Raw genomic sequence first — 25,619 nt, 5'->3', positions numbered from 1 at the left:
ATGTCGAGGAACCAACTCGGGAACAGGCTATATTGGACTGGGTACTGTGCAATGAGAAGGGACTAATCAGTAATCTTGTTGTACGGGGACCCTTGGGTCAGAGCGATCATAACATGATCGATTTCTCACTCGAAATGGAGAGCGAAGAAATTGACTCAGAGACTAAGGTCCTGAATTTAAACAAGGGGAATTATGATGCCATGAGACGGGAACTGAGTAGGTCTGATTGGACAACGTTCCTGGGAGGACTGGAGGTAGATAAACAATGGCAAACATTTAAAGATAGAATGACAAAATTGCAAAAATTGTTTATACCAATCTGGCATAAAAGGAAATCTAAAAAGGTGACTCAACCGTGGATAACAGGGGAAATTAGAGACAGCATAAAATCCAAAGATAGGGCGTATAAAATAGCCAAAAAAAGCGCCAGAGCGGAAGATTGGGAACAGTTTAAGATAGAGCAAAGGAGGCAAAGGGCATGATCAAGAGGGGCAAAATAGCTTACGAAAACAAGCTGGCGGAAAATATAAAAACTAACTCCAAAAGCTTTTATAAATATATCAAAAGGAAAAGACTGGTGAAAACCAAAGTTGGTCCATTGCAGTCAGATACGGGGGAATATATAATGGGAAATAAGGAAATGGCAGATCAACTAAATACATACTTTGGGTCAGTCTTTACGAAGGAAGACACAAAAAACCTCCCTGGGATATCGGGAAAAATAGGGACATTGGCAAAGGAGGAACTGACGCAAATCAATATCTCTAAGGATATGGTGTTAAGGAAGCTAAAGGGATTGAAGGTGGACAAATCCCCAGGGCCTGATAACATGCATCCTAGGGTACTGAAGGAGGTGGCCCTAGAGATAGCGGATGCACTAAGGATGATTTTTCAGAATTCATTAGACTCGGGAACAGTGCCGATGGATTGGAGGGTAGCTAACGTTACCCCACTATTCAAAAAGGGGGGTAGGGAAAAAGCAGGTAATTACAGACCTGTAAGCCTTACATCAGTTGTGGGCAAAATGCTGGAGTCCATCATTAAGGATGAAATAGCGGAGCACTTAGCAAATGGGGACAGGATAGGACAGAGTCAACATGGATTTACAAAGGGTAAATCGTGCTTGACTAATCTATTGGAATTTTTTGAGGGAGTAACTGGTAGAATAGATGGGGGAGAGCCAGTAGATGTGGTGTACCTGGACTTCCAAAAGGCCTTCGATAAGGTCCCACATAAAAGATTAGCATGGAAAATTGAGGCTCATGGGATAAAGGGGAAAGTTTTGGCGTGGATAGGGAACTGGCTGTCAGATAGAAAACAGAGAGTTGGAATAAACGGCTCATTTTCTGAATGGCAGGCAGTAACAAGTGGGGTACCACAGGGATCTGTCCTGGGCCCCCAGCTGTTCACAATTTACATTAATGACCTGGATCAGGGAGTCGGATGCAGCATTTCCAAATTTGCAGACGACACTAAACTAGGAGGGGGGGTGGGCTCAGAGGAAGAGACCAGGAAGCTCCAGAGCGATTTGGACAGACTGGGCGATTGGGCGGATAAATGGCAGATGCACTATAATGTGGACAAGTGCGAAGTTATCCACCTTGGGTGCAGGAACGGGAGGGCAAATTATTATTTAAATGGCAATAGATTGGGAGAGGGGGAAGTACAGAGAGACCTGGGTGTTCTTGTACACCAGTCACTGAAGGCGAGCATGCAGGTGCAACAGGCGGTCAAGAAGGCAAACGGTATGCTGGCCTTCATAGCAAAAGGGTTAGAATACAGGAACAGGGATACCTTGCTGCAGCTGTACAGGGCACTGGTGAGACCACACCTCGAGTACTGTGTACAGTTTTGGTCGCCTCATCTGAGGAAGGATGTTCTTGCCATGGAGGGGGTGCAGCGGCGATTCACCAGGCTGATACCAGGAATGGCGGGAATGACCTATGAGGAGAGACTATGTAGTTTAGGGATGTACACACTGGAGTTTAGAAGATTGAGAGGGGACCTCATAGAAGTGTATAAAATTCTGACAGGTCTAGACAGACTGGATGCAGAAGGAATGTTTCCCTTGGCGGGTGAGAACAGAACTAGAGGACATAATTTAAGGATAAGGGCTAAACCATTTAGGACAGAGATGAGGGGGAATTTCTTCACTCAGAGAGTGGTGAACCTGTGGAACTCATTGCCACAGAGGGCAGTGTACGCCAGCTCATTAAATATATTTAAGAGGGAATTAGATATATTTCTACGGGCAAAAGGGGTTAAGGGTTACGGAGAGAAGGCGGGGACGGGATACTGAATTAAAGGATCAGCCATGATCTCATCGAATGGCGGAGCAGGCACGAAGGGCCGAATGGCCTACTCCTGCTCCTATCTTCTATGTATCTATGTATCTATGTATCCTGGTCCTTGCTACTTGCATTAATACACCTGCGCTCATGTCTATTACTGCCATTTATTATGTTTTATTTTACATGTGACTGATAAATTATTTACTGTGGTTGCTTGATTCAGTCCTTCCATTATTAACTGGATAGATGTAACACAGAAACACTCAATCTGCATTTCCACTACTCTCAATCCACCTCGCCTCTGCTCATCAGGCCTATTTTTAAAAGCACTCGAGATTTCACGTTCCTGGCTCTATTCTCTTTATATCTGCTATTTGTTTCCTCTCAAAAAGACTATCCTATCCCGACAAGTCTCTGCCCTTCTGCGATCAAACAGGCACCAGCGAGTATAACAATGTTGGTCCTCCTCAGAGATATCAGCCTGCGATCGATTAACCTGCACTTTCACCTCTTCCACAAAGAAATGTTTGCAATGGTGCAAATATAAACTCTTAACTTCCAAAACTAAAAATGTGCTGTAAATAACATACACAAGGGGAAGCAGACATTTACCTACAAATAACACACTTTGGCATCGTATCTACACAATCCATGAATTCTAAAATAACAAAAAATGCTGGAAACACTTCAGCAGGTCAGGCAGCATCCATGGAGAGATAAACAGAGTTAACGTTTCAGGTCTGGGACCCTTCATCAGAACTGGAAAAAGCTGGAGATGTAGCAGATATTAAGCAGGTGCAGAGGCAGGGCGAGGGGAGGGGACAGGATCTGAAGGAACAGTCTGTGCTAGGGTAGGAGGCAAGAGAGATTAAATGTTGCAAATGGGGATGGCAAAATCATACAGCCTGAGGGGTTATAGTCTGAAATTGTTGAACTCAATGTTGAGTCCGGAAGGCTGTAAAGTGCCTAATCAAAAGATGAGGTGCTGTTCCTCGAGTTTACGTTGAGTTTCATTGGAACAGTGTAAGAGGCCGAGGACAGTGATCAGAGTGGGAGTGAAGTGGAGAATTAAAGTGACAGGCGACCGGAAGCTCAGGGTCACCCTTACGGACTGAACGGAGGTGTTCCGCAAAGCGGTCGCCCAATCTGCGTTTGGTCTCCCCAATGTAGAGGAGACCACATTGTGAGCAGCGAATACAGTATACTAGATTGCAAGAAGTACAAGTAAATCGGTTTCACCTGGAAGGGGTGTTTGGGGCCCTAGACAGTGGGAAGGGAGGAGGTAAAATAGTAGGTGTTGCATTTCCTGCGCTTGCATGGGAAGGTGCCGGGCGAAGGGGAAGGGCTGTTGGGGGTGCTTGAGGAGTGGACCAGGGTGTCGGAGGGAGCGGTCCCTTTGGAATGCTGAAAGGGGAGGTGAGGGGAAGATGCGGTCGGTGGTGGGATCACGGTGGAGGTGGAGGAAATGGCAGAGGGTGATCCGTTGAATGTGGAGGCTGGTGAGGTGAAAGGTGAAGACAAGGGGAACCCTATCGTGGTTCTGGAAGGGAGGGGAAGGAGTGAGAGCAGAAGTGCTGGAAATGGAACGGACACGGTCAAGGGCCGTGTCAACCACAATAGAGGGGAATCCTTGGTTGAGGAAAAAGGAAGACATGTCGGAAGCACTGGTATGGAAGATGGCATCGTCGGAGCAGATGCGGCGGAGACGGAGAAACTGGGAGAATGGAATAGAGTCCTTACAGGAAGCGGGGTGGGAAGAAGTGTAGTCCAAGTAGCTGTGGGAGTCAGTGGGCGTGTTGTGAATGTTTGTTAATAGCCTATCGCCAGAAATGGAGACAGAGCAGTCAAGGAAGGGAAGAGAAGAGTCCCATTTATCAAAGTATCAATCATCACAAATCCAAGCTTAGGAGACATTATTCAGTTGGTCCAGTACAATTTTGATGACAAAATTCCCCAATGGCTTGCAAAATTAAATTGTATTTTTGAGCCTGTGTTTAACAGTCATTAATTATATAAATCTCGAATCCTCTGAGCAACATGACTGAGGCTCTAAAAAGACACTGCATTCAACCGTCAAAAGTCTCAACTGTGGGTACTTTGCCTTTTAGTGATTATTTGCAACGCATTTTTGACTCTCTCTGCGCATGCACTCGATCCGGTCGCACACATGCAGCACCAAACGGTGCAGTGTCTGCAGCCTGCACGCGATCCAGGTCTAAGGGGGGGGGGGGGGGGGGGGGGAGATTGGGATGAGAGTGAGAACATGATCCAGATGGGAAGACGGATCACGTTCTTCCCCTCTGTTAGACGGGATATTCTTCCAATCCCACCCCCACCCCCTTTTACACCCTCACCACATTCTCCCTCTCCTCCCCCCAGACCTGGTTGATTGCTCGGAAAGCCCGGCGCACATGCAGCAAGTGACACTATTGGACTGGATGAAATCCGGAAGTGATGACACTGTCACTATTCACTTCATACCCAATAAACTCATTAACAATCCATGAACGGTGCACGGCAGCACAGTGGTTAGCACTGTTGCCTCACAGCGCCAGGGACCCGGGTTCGAATCCGGCCTCGGGTGACTGTCTGTGTGGAGTTTGCACATTCTCCCCGTGTTTGCGTGGGTTTCCTCCGGGTGCTCCGGTTTCCTCCCACAGTCCAAAGATGTGCGGGTTAGGTTGATTGGCTATGATAAATTGACCCTTAGTGTTAGGGGGATTAAATACGTGGGGTTACGGGGATAGGGTGGGATATGTGTTGGTGTAGGGGTTACGGGGATCGGGTGGGATATGTGTTGGTGCAGGCTCGATGGGCCGAAATGGCCTCTATCTGCACTGTGGGGTTTCTGTGATTCTGTGAACCACACACAATGCCCCATCCATTTGTGGGGGGGGGGGGCGGCAGAAGGGCAGGAACTTGTTTGGAGGGGGAGGTGGGAAAGTAGTTCCTAACCCAGGAGGGTGAGCCCCGTCTGTTCTCTGAAAGCAGGAGTGTCTACCTCAGCCTGGCTGTCACAATGAATTACACATCGCAAAGGTCTTGATTACTGAGGCAGGCAGGATCTAATTACACATTCCAGACAAACTGCTGGGCTTGTCTTGTCCTCCAAGGGGACCAATCAGAAATCCGGTGTTGCAAATAGTTACAGCCTTTTAGTTTTTACAGTTGTGAAATGTCACACTTTAAAAATTATGCTGACAAGTTTATACAAAGTAATGAAAACCTTTTGTACTGAAACTACTTGGCTGTATACAGGAAACTTTGGTTTATCCGGAGGTTATATGTCCGGAATACTCGATGTAACGGCAAAAATCAGGAGCCGTTTTCTATATGTTTTTTTAGTTCTCGTTGCTTTTTTTCCCCCCAGTCAAGCACTGCAAGGTCTGTAGCTATAGCAACAGCTTCAGCTACAGACGCTTGCAGCTGCAGCCGACTGTTTTGAAGCTGTTGCTAAGCAACAGGGTTTGTTGATTCACACGGAGCGTCTCAGTTTCGTATGTTTAAACATTAACTCTGGTATGTCCGGCACTTTTGATGTTACGGCACCAGCTCGGTCCTGTCAGTGCTGGATATCAGAAAGTTTCCTGTATAAGCATTAAAGCTTTGTTAATGGAGAGAAAGAAAGTGAGCGAGAGAGGAACAAAGAGAGAAAGATAGAAAAAAGGGGGAAAGAAAAAAGAGAAAGGGAGTGAAAGGAAAAAAAGAGAAAAAATAAATTGCATTTATAGAAGCACCTTTCAACAACAACTTGCATTTAAATAGCACCTTTATAGTAAAAACGTCCCAAGGCACTTCACAGGAGCGTAATCAGATAAACAAAATTGCCACCAAGCCAAAGAAAGAGACATTAGGACAAGTGACCAAAAGCTTGGTCAAACAGGTAGGTTTTAAGGAGTGCCTAAAAGGAGGAGAAAAGTGGAGGGGTTTACGAAGGGAATTCCAGAGCTTAGGGTCCAGACAGCTGAATGTACGGCTGCCAATGGTAGGACAAAGGAAGTCTGGGATGGACACAAGTTGCCAGAATTGGAGGAATGCAGAGTTCTCGAAGGTTTGGAGGCAATGTTCCCCCAAATCTTTTTTTTTGGGTGCGCGGCCCCTTTTAACACGCTGTGCGGCCCATTCAAAGTTTCGTGCATGCGCGAGATTTCACACTGGAAAAGCCGGCAGACGGCCTGGCAGCTCAAAGGGATCATTGAGTGTGGGGCTAGAAGGGGCGAGGCCATGGAGGGATTTGAACACAAGGATGAGAACTTTAAATTAGAGGCTTTCAATTCCTTCGGACAACCCAACGCGCTATACAACCAATTAAGTACTTTTGAAGTGTACTGTAGGAAACGTGGCAGCCAATTTGCACACAGCAAGCTCCCACAAACAGCAATGAGATAAATGACCAGATAATCTGTTTTCAGTGTTGGTTGAGGGATAAATGTTGACCAGGACACAGGGAGAATTCGTGGGATCTTTTACATCCACCTGAAGGAACAGATGGGCTGTTTAACGTCTCACCCAAAAGACAGCACCTCCAACAGTGCAGCACTCCCTCAGTACTGCAATGAATTGTTAACCCAGATTATGTGCTCAAGTCTCTGGAGTTGGGCTCGATTCCACGACCTTCTGACTCAGGCTGACACCATCAGTAAGAATACCTTCGTGGGGAAACAAAATGTTGCATTTATCCAGTTGCTTCACTTAAGCAAACACTGCATTGTATTAACATGTGCCTCAGGAAAGATATCCTCTGAACAGTATGTTCACGGCAACATTTGTTTGTTAAAAACTGTTTCAACTTGAATTCAACTGTGGCGGCTACCCTTACTGACCTGTTCCATTCAGATCAACCATCAGTCCATCGTTGACATGTTCCTGAATGAGTTGCAGGGTCCGTTCAAAAATTTCCCCCGCTCGTGCAAGATCAAAAACAATTGGAAGCCGTGGATAGCGGAACAAGGCAAGCAGTTCATTTGGGGTTTGAGGTCGTCTGTTTGGACAATGTTTAGATGAAAAATATTAGCGGTCCCTTAAAAAGCATTCAGTTGATTTTATTTACGTGGCAATAAAACCGGATTTAAAAAAAATGTAAATCAGCTTAATACAGTCCAGCTTTCTTGAAAAGAAAACGATCAAGATGGGCGAATCCGCCCCCATTCACCCATCTTGCTCTAGTTCATCAAGGCAACTGGTCTTAGTGCTTTTGTTTGCTCCAACTATATTCATAAATAAATGAATTTTAAAAGGTGGAAATATGTTAAAGAGGAAGACCATCTTTATGCTGTATGTAACAAAGCCTATATGTACACACACTGAACGTAAAAACAAAGCAGATTCCAGAGAACTGCCTCAAACCGCGAGTCATGGCATCAAATTATACAATGCTTTCCAGGCATCAAAAGATTAAAGTTGATTTGAAAGACGGAGATTAACAGATGTAGAACATCAAAACATGCTGCAGCAAAAGTATTTGATACAAGGAAAGCTCACAGAACATATAAAATGTTAATACAGCGGATACTATACCTGCACTATATCGTCCAACATGGTTAGAAAGATAAGGAAATAAAGGAGACACTGTTAAATAAGAAAACAAGATAAACAAGTGTAAACACAGAAAGTGACAAAAGTTTTCATTTCCGACGCTCTTGCTGATCTGCATGATATTTTGCCCTATCCTAGTTAAATCTAAAGTTATTAACATTTTAAGAAAAAAACAGAACCTCTGCAACCATACATTCTACATGTTGTTAATCTCAATTTAAACAATGCGCGGAATGCACTTCAGTGGAATACAAAAAAAATTAAGTGGAACAGAGTGCTCAAAGTGGAAGCAGCGATGCGCGGAAAATTCTCTCACATTTCATGCTGTCCATTCTCGCTTATTCCTCTCCTTGCCTTCGGCCCGCTCCCCCTCTGCTTCTCAAAGTCCTTTTCCCTGACGTTTACCCCATTACCCTGGAGTTTCCTCAATGGAAGCAGCAGACTAACTGAACCAGTTGCAGATGCACGAGCTCCTCTCGCAAAACGAAAGCACCAGCTGCCACGCTTCAACGCAAAACAATGGACAAACACCTCCTCTCCTCTACCCACCCCCCCCCCCCCCCACCCGACTTTAATTAAGAAACATCACACTTTCGTGTTTAAAAAAAGAAGTCCCGCGTAAACACAACGACGGTTGGGACGGTGAAGAGATTACACAAAAAAAAACCAGACCACACATGGACACACCTGACAGAACACTCTGCACTCTCGTCATTCAGCAGTATTTAATTCCTCTTCAGCAATTACTTAATTACGTTCTGCACTGCACCCCACGTGCAACATGTACCTTGTATTTCATTTGCTATTCAGTCCAATTCGACAGGTTATATATTTTTTCTGAACACCATTGTTCTACTTATGTTATTCTCCCCCCCATTTAAAAATGACTGAATATAAAAAAAATGACTGAATATAAAAAAAATTGACCCTGGTACTTGCTGTACTTCAACATTGTTAAATGTTTCCCAACAATTGCTCTACAAATCCAAATGTTAAATACTAGTGCATGTCTCATAGATAGGTTGTTTCCATATAGCCGAAAGCCTGTTTGGACTACAGAATAAAGTAAACATGGGGGCTAAATTCGATAGCCCCTGAAAATGGGTACGGGGATCGCAATGCGCGATTAACCCGCGCCTGTTGATTGCAATGCTTCGTGCTGCATGCTGATTTCCAGGATTTCAGCGTGCAGCCAGCGCTAACTGTGCTGTTCATTGACTGCACACATCAGCGGGGGGGCCCAAAATCGTTACTTGCTAGTACCAGTTGAAGCTAGCCTGCAATGCTTAAAGCTGGCCTGCACCTCTTAAAGGGGAGGTGCATTGTGGCTGGAGCAGGTGTTGGCAGTCATTCCGGATGTGGATCTGACTGGGAACCAGTGAAGAATGGCACAACATAGGAGAGAGCGGGGTCCAAGGTTTTCGTACGATGCACTGGAGGCCTTGGTGGAGGAGAGATGTCCCGTATCCACAGCAAGCCAGGAGGCCCTTCAGACACATGCTCAGAGGGCAGTGGGTGCAGATAGCCGTGGAGGTTAATGCCAGGAGTCAAGCCCTGAGGGACCTAGATGCAGTGCTGCAATAAGTTCAATGACCTCATGAGTGGAGTCAAGCCCGAGGGACCTGGATGCAGTGCTGCAAATATTCAATGACCTCACGAGTGTTCAAGGTCAGTGAATGCATCTTCAAATGCCACATCCACCAACTGCACCACTAGCCTCAGCCTCTGCTCAATGCACCACACCCCCATCACTCACCTACCAACAATCTCTATCAGAACTCATACCTAACATTCATAGCTTCACCTCACCCTCACACATTTAGCACAGTTGTAAGCCTCACCCACATCACACAGCTTGCACACACTGCCAGCTATTCAACCATGACTGCCACATCACCCAAACAGCTTGTACGACACTCATTGATGCTCTTCCTTCTCTCTTGTAGGACAAGGTGGCTCACACCAGGAGGCAACAGCAGCTAACCGGTGGAGGACAGGCGGAGGAGACAGTGCTGGCCAGCGGCAGGGCTGAAACCATCGAAGATGACTGTATCCTCATACCTAATTCTCCTTCTCACAACCCACTTCCCCCTCATCCCACAATCTTTTCTGATTTACAAGCTGCAGATGGTGTAAGCATGCACCGCTTACATTCCCCCCTCCCCTCACCACAACCTTACCCTTGTGCCTTTCTCCTTTCAGATACCCAAGAACTGCAACCTGCCCAGGCAGTGGTGGAAGAGCAGGAAGACAGTGATGATGAAGACACACCATCACTCGATTTCACACTCGCAGCCACCAGCTCAGATACCGACACTGTGCGCAATTTAGAGGATAGCATAAGGCGGGATCTGCACGCGGTGAGACACCGGGCAGGAGTGGACAGCAGCCACAGTAAGGGGCAAGGATAGCACAGGTGCCAGTTCACCAGAGGTTCTGCTGCAAAGGACTCAGATGAGGATTTCGATGGTGCGGGCTATAGAAGGCAGCTGATGGGTATGTACAATGAAATGCTTGGTGCATTGGCAAGCCTGCGTGCAATGGCAAGGAGCATGGAGGAGTCCGGCACCAACACGACTTAGGTCTTTGCCCAGAGCTTGGAGCCCATCCTCCCTAGCATGGAAGTGGTGGCCAACTCTATTAGTGCACTTGTGGACCCAACCAGGATGCAGCATCTGATGGCTGATGTCTCAGCTTCCACTGCAGCACAAGCAGCAGCCACCCAACGTCCGAGTGCTGCAGTGGAAGCTCAGACTGTTACCATCATGTCTCTGGATTACAGTGTTCAAAGGGACTTGCAGGGTGTCACAGCAGTCCAGCAATCTGTCCTCCAACAGATTACTAGGATTGCTGAGGCACCGCCCCGGGGGGGGGGGGGGGGGGGGCGGGGGAGTGGCAGTGGCTCCCTGGAGCATAAACCTGCTGTCCTCTCTCAGGATGTCAGCATTCTTCCTCCCAGCATTGCCACTCTGCCAGTGCCCTTGCTGTTGCCGGTCAGCCAGCCCTGACTGCTGCCGCCCATGTCGAGATGTTGCAGTCCGCAGCTGGGCCTACTAGGTCCAGAGCTGCTCGATGTCGTCTTCCAAGGCCATCAGAAGTCTCCCCCACTGAAAATCAGCAGCCTTCCACCAGCCATGCTGCAGCCACTGGGGGAGCACCTCGTAGGAGCACTACGATAGGCAAAGGCAAGACAGGCACTTAGGGAATATACATGGGTGATTAATTTGTGTTTGTATGCAATATGGCATGCTTTGATTTATAAACTTAGTTTGGAATGTTTATTTTGTGGAGGCTTTTAGTTTTGCATTGTGGCCAAGTGGACGCTGGGATGGTCAGCGACAAGGTAAGACGTGGGACTGTTGGTGAATGGGGAATTGGGGCTGTAGTTACTGGTACGCAGTCGGAGGAGTTCTTAACGGACAGCCCGGGCAGAAAGGGTTGCCTCCTCCCTTTCTCTTCCTCAGCTGCTTGCCGTATTGCTGGTGGCATGAGCTGTGCCCTCATGATGGCGAGGCTGTGCAGCATGCAACAGACCACCACAAATCTCGACACCTGCTCTGCTGAGCTCGGCAGGGCTGTTCCAGAGCAGTCCAGGCAGCGGAAGCGTTCTTTCAGCGCGCCAATGATCTGCCCTATTATATTTTGTGGAGCAGCACATCTCCCGTTGTATGCAGGCTGCGCGCACATGCGTGCGTGGGTTGTGCACCGGAGTCATGAGCCATGTTGTTAATGGATAACCCTGGTCTCCCACTGGCAACCTCTGGTCTGCCGCGGTGGCTGAAATGCAGCCGGCACAGCGGACTGCCGCAGTATGATGGCATCATGACTGCTGCCAGGATACCGGGCATTGATCTGCACGATTCGCTGCCTATGGGCGCACACCAGACGGATGTTGAGGGAGTGGAGTGCCTTTTGGTCTGGTACATGGCAGAGTTGACATGTGGCGCCCGCAAAGCGATACGCATGCAGTCAACGGCACTCTGCGCCATGGGGAGGCCTGCAATCCTAGTGAAGCTGTGTACGGCGCTCTCTGGCAAGAGGCAATGAAATGTAGTCAGCGCTCTTTGAATAGAGAGCCTCGGTGACCTCCCTTATGCAACAGTGGACGGCAAACTGCGAGAGGTGGCAAATATCTCCAGCTCCAGCCTGGAAGGAGCCAGACGCATGAAAGTTCATGGCCACGGTCACCTTCACAGCCACTGGCAATGCGGTCCTTGCCCTGCTGAGGCTGCAGTTGTAGTTGCAGTAGGTGGCAGATTTCAGTGAGGACGTTCTTACTGAAGCGCAAACATCTCAAACATTGATCCTCGCTGAGATTCAGGTCGGAGAACTTCTCCCTGAACACCCTGGGCGGATATGGTCTCCTGCTGAAAGCTCATCTCCCCCACGCCCCCATTTCTAGCAACTTGTCCTGCTCTGCGTGCCCTCTGTTCATTCTCCAAGTAAAGCTGTATGCCAAAGGGAATTCTTACTAGTGCTGGTAGGAAGTGGTTTCTGCAGAAACCTTGAAGCCAGCAAAAAGTCCCTCAGCACCTGCCACACCACTCCCCGTCGACGTTTGCAATCTGAAACAACTATAGAAAGCACCAAACTCTTGTAGAATTGTAGCAACAACCAGCAACTAACCTGTAAGTAGTTGATGATCCCCTTAAATAGCGCTGGTGGGACGTCCTTCCTGCAGCTGAACGCGTGTTCAGCTGTGTGAGGTTAAGAGAGGGCGTTAGCTGGAGCACTGAGCTCCAAAATGGTGTCAAATCAGCGTCACGATCTGCCTGCTCTGCATACTTCCAGTGGATGTTCGGTGTGCGCGCCAACACCCTCACATATATGCCGTCCGGCGCGATTCGCCCCACAAGTGTGCGGGTGCGCCGCAGACGCCATTTTGGAGCTCCAAGAGCACTTGCCTCGCCCCCCAAAAAAACCAGGTGCCAACAATCCAAATCTTGAGCCCACAGTCTCCAAGTACAATATAGCAGGCATTTCTACAAAAATGGTCTAGGAATTTACTGAAGTGTTTCTGGAATAAGTAATAACTGCTGTGAATTTTTGGCATGAATGATTTCTAATCATTTTTAGGCCGAGAACCAGTTTTTTTCTGTGGGGGGGCAGGGGGAACGAAGAGAAGTTCTCCTGAAAATGCCGCCAAGGGTATGAAATATTGTTTTAATATTTTCTCCATGCCAGTCAAAAACCATTTTTCAAAACTTAAAATAATTCCAAGAGTTACATTCAACAAACCGGCAGGATACTTGATTTAACACTGGATACATAAGTAGAGTGTTATTTTACCTTTCAAATAAATCCCTGCGAGTGGAGTTGATGGCACTGTCGACACTCTGAATAGCTTCTTTGATTGAGGACTCTACAAAAGTGTCTCCACTTCGAACAATGTCGGGGACTGGTGGGATAACAGACGTGATTAAAGCAGAGATAAGCTTATAACAGTATTTCAATTCTGCATCAACAACTGACAGTTTTTCCCCTTAAAGTAAAAGTTTCCATGCATTCACTCTGAAAATACTAATGGCCGCGTATTTCGGACCATCTGTTTTAACGTAAACAACTAGTTTTCACTCGTCGAGATGAGGAGCAGTTTACCGTTGAAGTAAAGCAGGTCAACGTGATTTTAGTCACGGTTTAAAAAAATATTGCTTACATTTTGTAATCTGTGATGATTCATGCAATCATACATAAGCTCAAAACACAACAAACATTCAAAGCTTTGGGCAAGAGTGTGGTTGGACACAAGTTTTTGGCCACAATTCCTATTGGGTGGGTGGGGGGGGTGGTTAAGTGTTTTGAGTTTAACGGAGTTGTTAAGTGAAGCACTCAGCTGAGTGCCTGGCCCTCACCTACAGGAAGGGAAAGAACCAGAAAATGAGGCAGTGTGGGCTGTTCCAGCATAGCTCCTCGCAGACTGTGATCGAACAGCAGTGTAGGTAGACTGGGAAGGTCTCCAGTCCACCCTCTGAGCTGAGGATGGTGCACAACACAGGGCTGACTCAGCATTTAAGATGGGAATCATAGAATAGTGCGGCACAGAAGGAGGCCATTTGGCCCATCGAGTCTGTGCCAGCTCTTTTCAAACAGCAATCCAGTCAGTCCCACTCCCCCGCTCTTTCCCCGTATCCCTGCAATTTTTTTCTCCTTCAAGTATTTATCCAATTTCCTTTTGAGGGCTCCTATTCAATCTATATCCACCGCCCTATCAGGCAGTGCATTCCAAATCCTAACCACTCGTTGCGTAAGAGCATTTTTCCTCATGTCGCCTCTGGTTCCTTTGCCAATCACCTTAAATCTGTGCCCTCTGGTTATCAGCCATTCAGGGAAGACGAATACATTTATAAAAGCAGGAACAAAGCTTAACCTTTCCTGAACTTTTGTTGATATGCAATGGTTAAGAGTTCAAGGGTTTGCAGACTCTGGCTTATATCTAGCAAGAAAACATGCTGGAACTTTCAACTTCGACAAGGGTGTTAAATGGGTGATAATCCGATTGGAACTCAAGTCAGCGGAAACGAAAGTCAGGTTGAGTGTATAATAGGAGACCAATATCGCCCGCTGAAGTTGAAAGTACTGCCCATGGAATCTCTCCCTCTCTCTTGTAGGTTGATTTTTGGGCCCTTTTTTTGGGGGGCGGCATGTCACCATTCTTCGTTTCTTAAAGTATGTGCAGCTTTCATGTGAACAATTGTTAAGGTCACTCGTATGCTTTCTGCAGTCCTCCCTAATAATGCTTCAAAATCGATTAATTTATGGGATTACAATATTCCAGGCCTTTTTGCTTCCCTTTACAGTAGGTAATTTTGATCCTGTGCTAACCAATGCATATTTACTTTTCATGTATTCTTCCAGTACATAATTCAGATTCATTAAGCCCATTTTTACTCTTCCAGTATACATAGAACGGCAATACCCTAGTGACATGAATCAGTCATTCATGAAAGACTTATGAAATAATATTGAGGGGCCTACAGGTGGCGCTGTCCAGGGAGAGTATAAATACTCGGGCACGGGCCCAGCTTGCACAGGACATTCTTAACAGGAACTAGTGAAGGACACAGCTAGATCTCCATGTTGCAAAACAGTTGATTAAAGCTTTGTTTAACGCTTAGACCAAGTGCCTAGTAGTTTTCTTATGTCACCTAGCGAACCCACACTGGAATGGCTTGTTATTCAGTGACTGGTATTCATTAAAACCTAAAATAATCAGATACAATGGTGGTAGTAATCGACAACACGGGTGCAAATTGCGCTCGTTTTCCGAATCGATTTTATGGTTCAATATTCCGCTCAAACTCATTTGCATAAATGACAACAAAAAACTGCCCACGAACAAGTGCGAGCGTTTTAGAATGTAATTTTTCTTTTTTTTTTGCTTTAAAAAATATTCCTCGCTATAGTCAAGAGTGGTAACCTGGCGCAGTTTGATTACTACAGCTGAAAATGGGTTTATCACAAAAAATATGCATTTTTGAATCAGATTGTCTAGTCCACCACCTGTGAGCAACCTGATTTTAAATAACTGAAAATGACTTAAAAAAAAACTATACAGAACCATTTACTAGATTCATTGGTGTACAGTAGTCAGTTTCTTGGTAAATTAAAAAATATATATTTAAAAGCTTTTAAAAAGGTGCCTATTTGTGTCATTGCGCCTAAAATAGAAGCTTAATTTTAAGAGCCTCTTCGAAGGCTCGCAAACGGGCGCAATTAGCGGAAACCGGTTGTGATGATTAATTCGATCTGGGGGCGTGGCCAGCTTCCATCGCCGTGTACTGGCAGAAACTTAACTTGTGGTGGATGTAATTTACACTTGAAATTCACACTTGAAATTCCCCCATCTTTTGCACTGGTTTGGACGGTTTTGGACAAACTGCACTGAAAAAACCAGCACACCGAGCAGTAACTGTATTTAACAACCTTGGCCTAGAAATTCAGTCTGGACACTTTTGGGGCGCTAAAGTCGGGCGTTCGCTAAAGTTAGCGCCACATCGCCGAAATTCAGTAGAGTTGGCCAAGAGTTTGGCCGAGCGCTGAAACTGGCGTTGCAATGCTCTCTTCAGGCGCTAAGCCGGCGATGCGGCCTGATAACGCCGAGGCCGGGCGCAGCGCAGGTGCGGTCATGTTTTGATTGACAGCAGACACCCTGACGCCGGCCAGCTCTTAAAGGGGGAAGGGTCGACTTTGACTGCTGCCACGCCCTGCATACTGGAGCCCTGCAGCTAGGCCTCAACACTGCTGGTGGGCCAAAATAGCGCCTGGAGCCATGGAGAGGGCCCGTGAACGAGCGCAGCGCTTCTCAGAGCATGTTCTGAGGGTGCTGATTAATGGTGTCGAAAACAAAAGAGAGATCTTGTGCCCGGACAGTGGCAAGAATGCTCCCAGGAGCCAGTACAGGAAAGCCTGGAGGAAAATCGCCCGCAGGGTGTCATCCACCTGCGATGTCCCCAGGGGTGCGGACCAATGCCGCAAGAAGTACAACGACCTCACTCGGATGGTGAAGGTGAGTACCCTTTCCAGTGTCCTCCTCATCCTTGCATGTGCACCTCACATTATGGGCAAAGGGACCTCAAAGGACTAATGGGCAGCCCTCCTCCCGCAGCAATGGCACTGGCATGATCATCAATAGCACTTTCTGCACTTAACACACTGGCCAAGCTATTCGACCATGGGAGGCAGTGCACACAGCAACAGGGCACCACACTGTACTTAGAGGCCGTCCTTTCTCTTGCAGGCCAAGCTGGCGCGGAATTTGAGGAGCCAGTCTGCCACCGGGGGAGGCCGTCCCCAGTACCAGGCGCTCAGTGAGCTGGAGGAGAGCGTGGCTCGACTCATGCGTGCCCGGGTGACTGGCCCTGTTGCGATCGGAGATGCGGACCCTGTACTGGGACCCACTGGTAAGGACATGACCGGTTGGACCTCTGTCGTTGCCCTTGCGCTTCAGATCTACATCCTTTCGCACTGACCGACAAATGCGCATAATGCCACCACTCAGGCCTCCCTCGCTGACGCCCTGTCCTCACTCTAAAGCTACTCTTGTGCCTTCCTGCTTTCAGCTGGTGAGGAGGAGGTGGTCCCTGAAGCTCAGAGTGCCAGGCCCTTGGAGGAGGAGGACGACGAGGATCAGGAGGAAGGCGGCACATCGGGGGAACCCTCATCCGCGCCAGGGGATGGCAATGGAGGGGAGACGTCTGGCCTGCAGGAGAGCCAGGGGGAAGTGTTGCAGGGGAGGGCAGATCCTGGGCCCAGTGGGCTCGAGGCACGCGGGAAGGGTCCGGCAGCACGCCGGCCTTCTCCCCAGAGGGGGGAGGTGTTGCAGGGGAGGGCAGATCCTGGGCCCAGTGGGCTCGAGGCACGCGGGAAGGGTCGGCCAGCTCGGCGGCCTTCTCCCCAGAGGGAGAGTCCGCCCTCCAGTCCGGAGACGGTCCTCGCCCAGGAGGTGCGCCTCCTCGATGAGATGTCGGCGGCGTCTGAGCGGCGCCACCAGGAGTTCATGGGGGTTGTGCAACAGATGCCTCAGGCCATTGAGTCCCTGGCTCATAGTGTGATCGCTTTCGGGGAATCACAGGCCAGGGGGGGTCGAACAACTCGCGGCAGCGCACGACAGGGGTGTCCAGCAACTCGCGGCAGCCCAGGACGCGACTCGCGAGATGAGTGGTGCCGTCCAGACACTGGCAGAGCTGATGCGGGCACATACCAGGGCAGTTCGGGCACTCACTTCTGCCACACTCGCTGTGGCGCGGAAGCATCGCCAGGGCACCCGCCGCAGCACAGCGGTCTGGCCTCCACCAGATTGCTGCGCTTGCTGCACTGCCAGCCCGGCCGAGTGCCAGTGTCTCTGGCGAGCAGCGCGCGCCTGCCATCAGCCAGCTTGCCCCCATTGGTGCAGCCGACACTGCCACTCCCCCAGCCAAGGTGCGACGAGCTGCTGCCGAGACTGATGCTGGCCAGCCACAGCTGCAGCAGTCAGCAGCCGGCCCCTCCCGGGCCAGGCCTCGACTAGGCCGACCCCCAAGGGCATCTGCCGACACGCATTGTGGCCCTCATGAGCCTTCCCCCAGCCTTGCCACACCCGCAGGGCCCAGGTTGAGGCGGAGCAGCAGGTCGGGCAGGGGCCAGAGAAGCCTGTCTAAGGACTCGCCCTCTCGGCACACCCATTAGAGTGTGGTGATAGCGGTTTTTTTTATATTGGGGGGCTTGTGTTCTGGGGGGGCATTATTTTGGTAAGTCTGAGGATCAAGGCATTTTTTGTTTTTATGGGGGTGTTTGTGTTGTGGAGGGGGGGGCTTATTTTTGTAAGGCCGATGATGAAGGCCATTTGGATGGGCAAGTTTTGTTAGTCCTCCCCAGGTTTTGGGAGTGACAGATGTTTTTGACTGTTTTTTGGGGGTCTTGTCTGTTTCATGTGGGAAGGGCCCTGAGTTTGTGAAATAAAGCTTTTTATTTATTCAGCATGTCCACGTCTCAGGTTTCAAGTGGTTGTTGCGTTAACCGGCTGAGGGCTTGCGGTGCGGCTGCCTTCAGGTGCGTTCATTGCCACAGCCCATTCCCTGACAGGGGGGCCTAGAAGTGTCGATCAATAAGCCCCTGGCGGACGGCCCTTGGACCTTGTGGCTTCCTCCTGGGCTGGTACTCCTCCTCCTCCTCCTCATGGTCCTCCTGTGGTGGTGGTGCAATGTCAGGTGGCAGTGCCCGAGTCCTGCGGATAGCCAGGTTGTGCAGCATGCAGCACACGACGACGAACTGGGAGACTCTATCCGGCGAATACTGTAGAGATCCGCCGGAACGATCCAGGCAGCGGAACCGTTGCTTGAGGACGCCTATCGTTTGCTCTATGATGTTCCTTGTGGCTTGATGGCTTTCGTTGTATGCCTCCTCCGCTGGGGTCCTGGGCGCGCGGAGCGGGGTCATGAGCCATGTACACAAAGGGTAGCCCTTGTCCCCGATAAGCCATCCCCTTGGTGGAGGCTGTGCCTCGAACATGTCAGCCACAGTAGTCTGGCGCAGGATAAATGCATCGTGGCTGCTTCCTGGGAAGCGGGCATTGACAGCTAGGATGCGCTGCCTGTGGTCACACACCAGCTGTACATTTAGGGAATGGTAGCCCTTCCGGTTGCGGTAATCCTCGGCATTGTGGATAGGTGCCCGCATAGCCACATGCATGCAGTCAATGGCGCCCTGCACCATGGGGAAGCGCGCGATCCTGGCAAATCCGACTGCACGCTCCTCCTGCCTCTGTCGGGTCATGGGGAAGGAGATGAATTGGTGTCTCCTCGCGAAAAGTGCATCGGTGACCTGCCGGATGCAGCGATGCGCGGCGAACTGGGAGATGTTCGCTATGTCCCCAGCAGCGGCTTGGAAGGAGCCGCTTGCATAAAAGTTCAGAGCCACCGTGACCTGCACTTCCACCGAGAGAGACGTCCTGCAAATCAGCTGTGGACGCAGATCTCTGTGAAGCAGCTGGCAGATCTCTGCAACCACCTCCCTTCTGAAGCGCAGCCTCTTAACACAATGCGCCGCAGTCATGGTGAGATAGGACACCTGCTGCCGGTATTGCCTGAGTGGGTAAGGCCTACGTTGCCGACGCCTGATGGCCCCTCTGCGTCTAGGCATGGCTGGCCCTCTCTCACAGCGTCTGCGAGCCCTTCGCACATAATGCTGCAACTGAGGGTTGGACCCCCATACAGCCCCCATAATAAAGTTGAAAACAGTGAAATCAAATGTCAAAGCACTGGCCAGAAGCCAAAAATACCTCTCCTATGTTGTCCCAAATCAGTAAGCTCTGTCCCTTGGTCTCTGTCCAGAAATCCAAAGCAGTAAAGTCATTGCAGCAAAATGGCTGGGCTTTATAGGTCAGTGTAAGTGCCCTTTAATTAGCGCTCCCCGAGGCCCACAGGGCCTCTGTTGCGTTCCACTTCACAGTTCTTAGCAGCGCCACGCCCACATTGGGCGGGCGCCACTGAATTTCCGGTTTGGGGCGCACAAACAGCATTGCACGACGAGATGATGTCATAAGCTGCGCGCGCAGCTGAGCGGGCGCAAACACTTTGCGCCGGCGCTAAATGTCAACTGAATTTGGGCGTTGGCGCAGATCGGTCTGCGCCCGGGCGCTAAGTGCCTAGCGCTGGAAATATACCCCTCTTATGGCGTTACCGGCTGGCGCAACCAACTGAATTTCTAGGCCCTTATCTCTGCAGTCAAATTGAAACAATCATACTGGATAAGGAGTTTTGGAGCAATTTGCATATCTTGTGACTTATAAGTATTTGAATGAAAAAGTGCTAAACCTAATGAAGATGAAGCACCAAAATGAAGAGGACGGAGTATTCTCGCACAATAGAGTTTATGGTATCTGTGTGTTTGACTTCCATGGTAAATAACATTGAGAAATTAATCTGGATGGTCTTAACAACCAATGTCACTAATTAAATATTTGTAACCAGTTAGCACAAAGCCCGCTTTGTAGACTTACCAACCACAGTCAACACCATACTAGCGGCAGAGTGATCAATGTTGTTCCTGGCAATACACTCATATCGCCCTTGATCTGCAGGTCCAACGTCACGAATTGAAAGAAATCCCTGAGGGCTAACATGGAATTTGCCACTCTCTGTGATCTGAATTCCATCCTACAGTGAAAACATTGTGTCACTAACTTAGTTACACAGCCCGTACAGTGCCTGCATTCTTTGAGGTCATGTTTTGATATCTTTTGAACACCTCACTAGCCAGATCAGTCAACAGCTTATGTAGGTTACAGACACCACAACTGCAGCAACTCACCAATGCAATTATAGTTTTCTCTTGTGTCTGAAGCAAAGCTTGCTAAAGGTGTAAGATTAGACTAATAACCATTTCAGCCTTATGGCTGCAAACGTGGACAGATGCATTAGACTGAAATCTGAGAGTATCTTTTAGCTCCCAGTACAGTACATAAGTAGCAAAAATGAATTCACCCATCCCACCTCACTGTTAAATGTTAATTAAGCCACATCTCTCAAAGCATGCAAGTTTAAGTAACTAACAATGTTGCACTGTGCAACTCTTTAAATGTAATCATCTATATTTTAAAAGTCTTGCATGTAGCACACCTCCATGGTGTTGCACCTCAAGGTGTGGCCTCAGAGGCAGCACACCTTAAACGTGTCACATCTCAAGTTCAACAGTTACAAAAGTCACACATCTATAGGCCAAAATCTTCATAATTGACCCAAATAATCATTGGTGACTCAATTGGTAAATGGATACATTTAGTATTCAATTAATTAAATGTGAACAAAATCAAGCAATACCGATCCCAAAAGTAAGCAAAGCCGTCAATTTTTTTCCCCCAGAGCTACCATTCGTGAGCCAGCAGGTACGACAAATCTGACCAACTTAGTCAAAATAATTCCTTGAAACTGTTTTCATGTACCATCCTCCCTTCTTCACTGAGGATGGTGTATACAGGTAGAATTAACATTTATAACAGAACACATAATAACTTGCATAAATCTGGAAAAAGTCAGCAACACCTAAAAAAGGAGTTACTTCATTTTAAAATTCCCTGCCAAAAAAAAAGGCCCATCGTTCTTGACTGCAGCCTGTAACATTCACGTGGACTTGCAATCAATGTTCCCTCGAATTCTTTTTGGGCTACGTGGCCCAGTCAAAATTCCGCCAACGCGCGTTTTTTTCCATTAAAAGGCCGGTGAGCTGGCTGCGTGTGAGCTCCTGAGCGCTGCTTAAAGGGGACACTGCTTACAATGCTGCTGGATCCCAGCAGAGTGAGTGTGTGTGATTGTGTGTCAGTATAGGTGTGTCAGTGTGCGTGCGCATGAGTGGACCAGAGCAAACAGAAAAGAAAGGTGCATTGCGGGAGTCAGTATCAACGTCCGATGGAACAGTCCCGAAGAGTGCATCTTGACAAACCATGTCACCTGACTACTGGGTAGCAAAGAATTTAAGTTCTAGCTCCTGATGAGAGAGAGATGCCTCATAGGATTTTCAGTATTCAGCTCGCTTCTATGCAAGTACAATACCCAGATTGTACTGTGACAAATAGACAGGGACCTCAGAGACTACTGTGAGGTGAAAGCAATGGAAAAACTATCAAAATATACAGTTCAAACCATTGAATAAAAATTCTAAGCTAATGGTATATTGGGGGGATAAGGTTTGTTTTGTGTTGTGTTGCTGAAAGACAGATGTTTGTACTGGAGGGCTGTTTACCAGGTGGTTTGATATTGACCTCAACCACTGCAACAGAATCAAACAACCATAGCAAATGATTTGAGCAGTTGCTGGTTACTGGAGGCCTGAAATGGGAAGCGCCTTCTGGGGCAGGGTTATCATCACAATAGTTTCAGCAAGAACTAAAAGTCCACTGTGAGAACGCATGAATCAGAAAAATCTGTAATTTCTAATCATATAAATGACAGAAGTAGGAGGAAAGTTTTGAAGAGGGAGGAGTGAAGAAGAAACAAACAATTGATTTGCTTTCTTAAGCAAGAATTGCAAAATCATCACGCCAGGTAGAGCAAAAAGAAATTGTCTTATCATGTAAATAGCTAGGATTAAGAGGTTTTGTGGAGGAGACCACTTGTATCTTACGCAAGTTGGCAAAAGAAGAAATTGAGGGACTTCAGAGGTGCAGTATGGTGTTTTTGAAACTTTCAAACTGGCCAAGTGCACTGCAATGGCCGTTTCCAGTACTGTGTATTCCTATGGAGGAACAGGAATAGGCCATTCAGCCCCTCGAGCCTGTTCAGTGTATGATCTGTATCGTAACTCCATTTACCCGCCTTTGCTCCCTATCCCTTAATACTTACCAAACAAAAATTTATCTATCTCATTTTCGAATTTTTCAGTTGACCCCCAGCCTCAACAGCTTTTAGAGTCAAAGTTCCAGATTCTCACTACCCTTTGAGTGAAGAGGAGCTTCCCGACATCAACCCTGAACAGCCTGGCTCTAATTTTAAGGTTATCTCCCCTTGTTCTGGACTCGCCCCACCAGGAGGACATAGATTCTCTTTTTCTACCCTACTGAATGTTTTTATCATCTTAAACACCTCAATTAGATCGCTACTTAATCTTCTATAGTCAAGGCAATAGAAGCCTAGTCTATGCAACCTGTCCTCATAATTTAACCCATTTAACCTTCCAAGGCTAATATATCCTTCCTGAGGTGTGGAGCCCAGAACTGAAGGCAGTGCTCCAGACACGGTCTAACAAGAGCTTTACACAACTGCAACATAACTTCCACCCCTTTGTATGTCAGCCCTCGAGATAAAGGCTAACATTACATTAGCCATTTAAATTATTTTTTGTACCTGTTCACTAGCTTTTAGTGATTTCTGTAAATGGACCCCTAAATCTCTAGGGTGAAAAATTCAGTTGATTTGCACCTCCCGTAGGTGCTAATGGGGCACAAAGCAACTAGCGCCTGGGCACGGCGCCACTAACCGTTCGCGCCACCGGCAATGTCATCGCCGTGCGCAGCGCTCCGGCCGCTATCTTTGTTAGCGCCCCCCGATTTACTGCCGGACACTATGTCCGACGGGGTCAGGGGGGGACCTACCTGCGGCTAGGGCGGCGCAAATTAAAGGGGAGGTGCCGGGCGGCCATTTATGTTGCTGGCCGCCTGCCAGCACCTGCCCCGTCTGCCGTCCGGGGCCTCCTCTGCAGCCCCCCCCGCGGGGTGCCGGCTGCTCTCCGTGAGTCCGGCACTTCTCGAGTGCCGAGCTCTTTTGCTGGCACTCCGATCCCTGGTGGCCCAGCTGGGCCCCGGGTCACGCTGCGCTAGGCCTCTCCCCTTTAATAAGGGGAGGTATGCCTGCAATACCGCGGCACGTTGCGCCGTGATATTCACTCGCAGCGCCCCAAGAGGGAGAGGTGGCGCTTCCAGTAGCACCCCGCCTCCCTCGTGGGGAGCGATCGGTGAAATTCAGGCACAGGGGTGCTAACTTTTTCGGGGCGCAACCCAATTTTCCCCCCCCCTATGCTCCTCCACAGTTCCCAGCTTCTTACCATTTAGAAAATGTAATCTGATCTATTGATCTTAGGTCCAAAGTCAATGGTCTCACACTTCCCCACATTGAACTCCATCTTCCAGAGTTTTAGCCACACACTTAATCTATCAATGCCCCTTTGCAACATTCTGCTCCCAGTTGTCGTGGTGCATATAGGTACCAACGATATAGGTAAAAAACGGGATGAGGTCCTAAAAGCTGAATATAGGGAGTTAGGAGGTAAATTAAAAAATAGGACCTCAAAGGTAGTAATCTCAGGATTGCTACCAGTGCCACGTGCTAGTCAGAGTAGAAATAGAAGAATATTTCAGATGAATACGTGGCTAGAGGAATGGTGCCAGGGGGAGGGATTCAAATTCCTGGGACATTGGAACCGGTTCTAGGGGAGGTGGGACCAGTTCAAACCAGACGGTTTGCACCTGGGCAGGGCCGGGACCAATGTCCTAGGGGGAGTGTTTGCTAGTGCTCTGGGGGAGGGTTTAAACTAAAATGGCAGGGGGTTGGGAACCTGAGCAGGGGGACAAAGCAAAAGATAGGAAGGAGAAAAACAAAAGTGGCTGTCAGAGAAATCAACGGTTTAAATCAAACATGGCCACAGTAAATAATAATTCTAATGGGTCTAAGAGCGTTAAAAAAACAAGCCTGAAGGCTTTGTGTCTTAATGCAAGGAGCATTCGTAAAAAGGTGGATGAATTAGCTGCGCAAATAGAGGTAAACGAATATGATTTGATTGTGATTACGGAAACATGGCTCCAGGGTGGCGAAGGCTGGGAACTCAACATCCAGGGGTATTCAATATTCAGGAAAGATAGGCAAAAAGGAAAGGGAGGTGAGGTAGCATTACTGGTTAAAGAAGGGATTAACACAATTGTAAGGATCTGTATGGGTAGAACTGAGAAATACCAAGGGGCAGAAAACGTTAGTGGGAGTGGTATATAGACCTCCAAACAGTAATGCGGAGGTTGGGGATGGCATTAAAAGGGAAATTAGAGAAGCGTGCAAAAAGGGCACAGCAGTCATCATGGGTGACTTTAATCTACATATAGATTGGGCTAACCAAATTAGTAGCAATACTGTGGAGGAGGAATTCCTGGAGTGTTTACGGGATGGTTTCCTGGACCAATATGTCAAGGAACCAACCAGAGATCAGGCCATCTTAGACTGGGTATTATGTAACGAGAAAGGATTAATTAGCAATCTTGTTTTACGAGGCCCCTTGGGTTGGAGCGATCATAATATGATCGAATTCTTCATTAAGATGGAGAATGAAGTAGTTGACTCAGAGACTAGGGTCCTGAATTTAAATAAAGGAAACTACGATGGTCTGAGGCGCGAATTGGGTAGGATTGATTGGGGAATGTCACTCAAAGGGTTAATGGTGGATAGGCAATGGCAAACATTCATAGACCGCATGGATGAACTACAGAATTTGTTCATCCCAGTTTGGCATAAAAATAAAACAAAAAAGGTGACTCAACCGTGGCTAACGAGGGAAATTAGGGATCGCATAAGATCCAAGGAGAGGACATATAAATTGGCCAAAAAAAGCAGTAATCCAGAGGATTGGGAGCAGTTTAGGATTCAACAAAGGAGGACAAAGGGATTAATTAAGAAAGGGAAAATAGAATATGAGAGTAAGCTTGCAGGCAACATAAAAACTGACTGTAAAAGCTTTTATAGATATGTGAAGAGAAAAAGATTGGTGAAGTCAAGCGTAGGTCCCTTGCAGTCAGAATCAGGGGAATTTATAATGGGGAACAAAGAAATGGCAGGCCAATTA

At 48.0% G+C, this 25,619-nt stretch overlaps 1 protein-coding gene across 2 annotated transcripts in view; it reads right to left on the bottom strand.

Moving 5' to 3' along the window:
- Positions 1–25,619, bottom strand: part of pxdn (peroxidasin) — a 296,825-nt gene that overhangs the window by 50,073 nt on the left and 221,133 nt on the right. For both annotated transcript variants that reach the window (XM_085996418.1, XM_085996419.1), the window contains 3 exons: positions 20,302–20,458; positions 13,116–13,224; positions 7,115–7,272 (listed from right to left, as the gene is read on the bottom strand). In XM_085996418.1, the coding sequence (XP_085852544.1) occupies positions 7,115–7,272; positions 13,116–13,224; positions 20,302–20,458 (424 nt within the window). The remainder of the gene's footprint in view (positions 1–7,114; positions 7,273–13,115; positions 13,225–20,301; positions 20,459–25,619) is intronic.

The sequence above is a fragment of the Somniosus microcephalus genome, chromosome 9 (genome assembly GCF_052327205.1).
Source record: "Somniosus microcephalus isolate GS21.2 chromosome 9, FLI_Smic_1.0, whole genome shotgun sequence".
Classification (NCBI taxonomy): Eukaryota; Metazoa; Chordata; class Chondrichthyes; order Squaliformes; family Somniosidae; genus Somniosus; species Somniosus microcephalus.
This window is presented reverse-complemented; position numbering and strand designations above follow the sequence as displayed.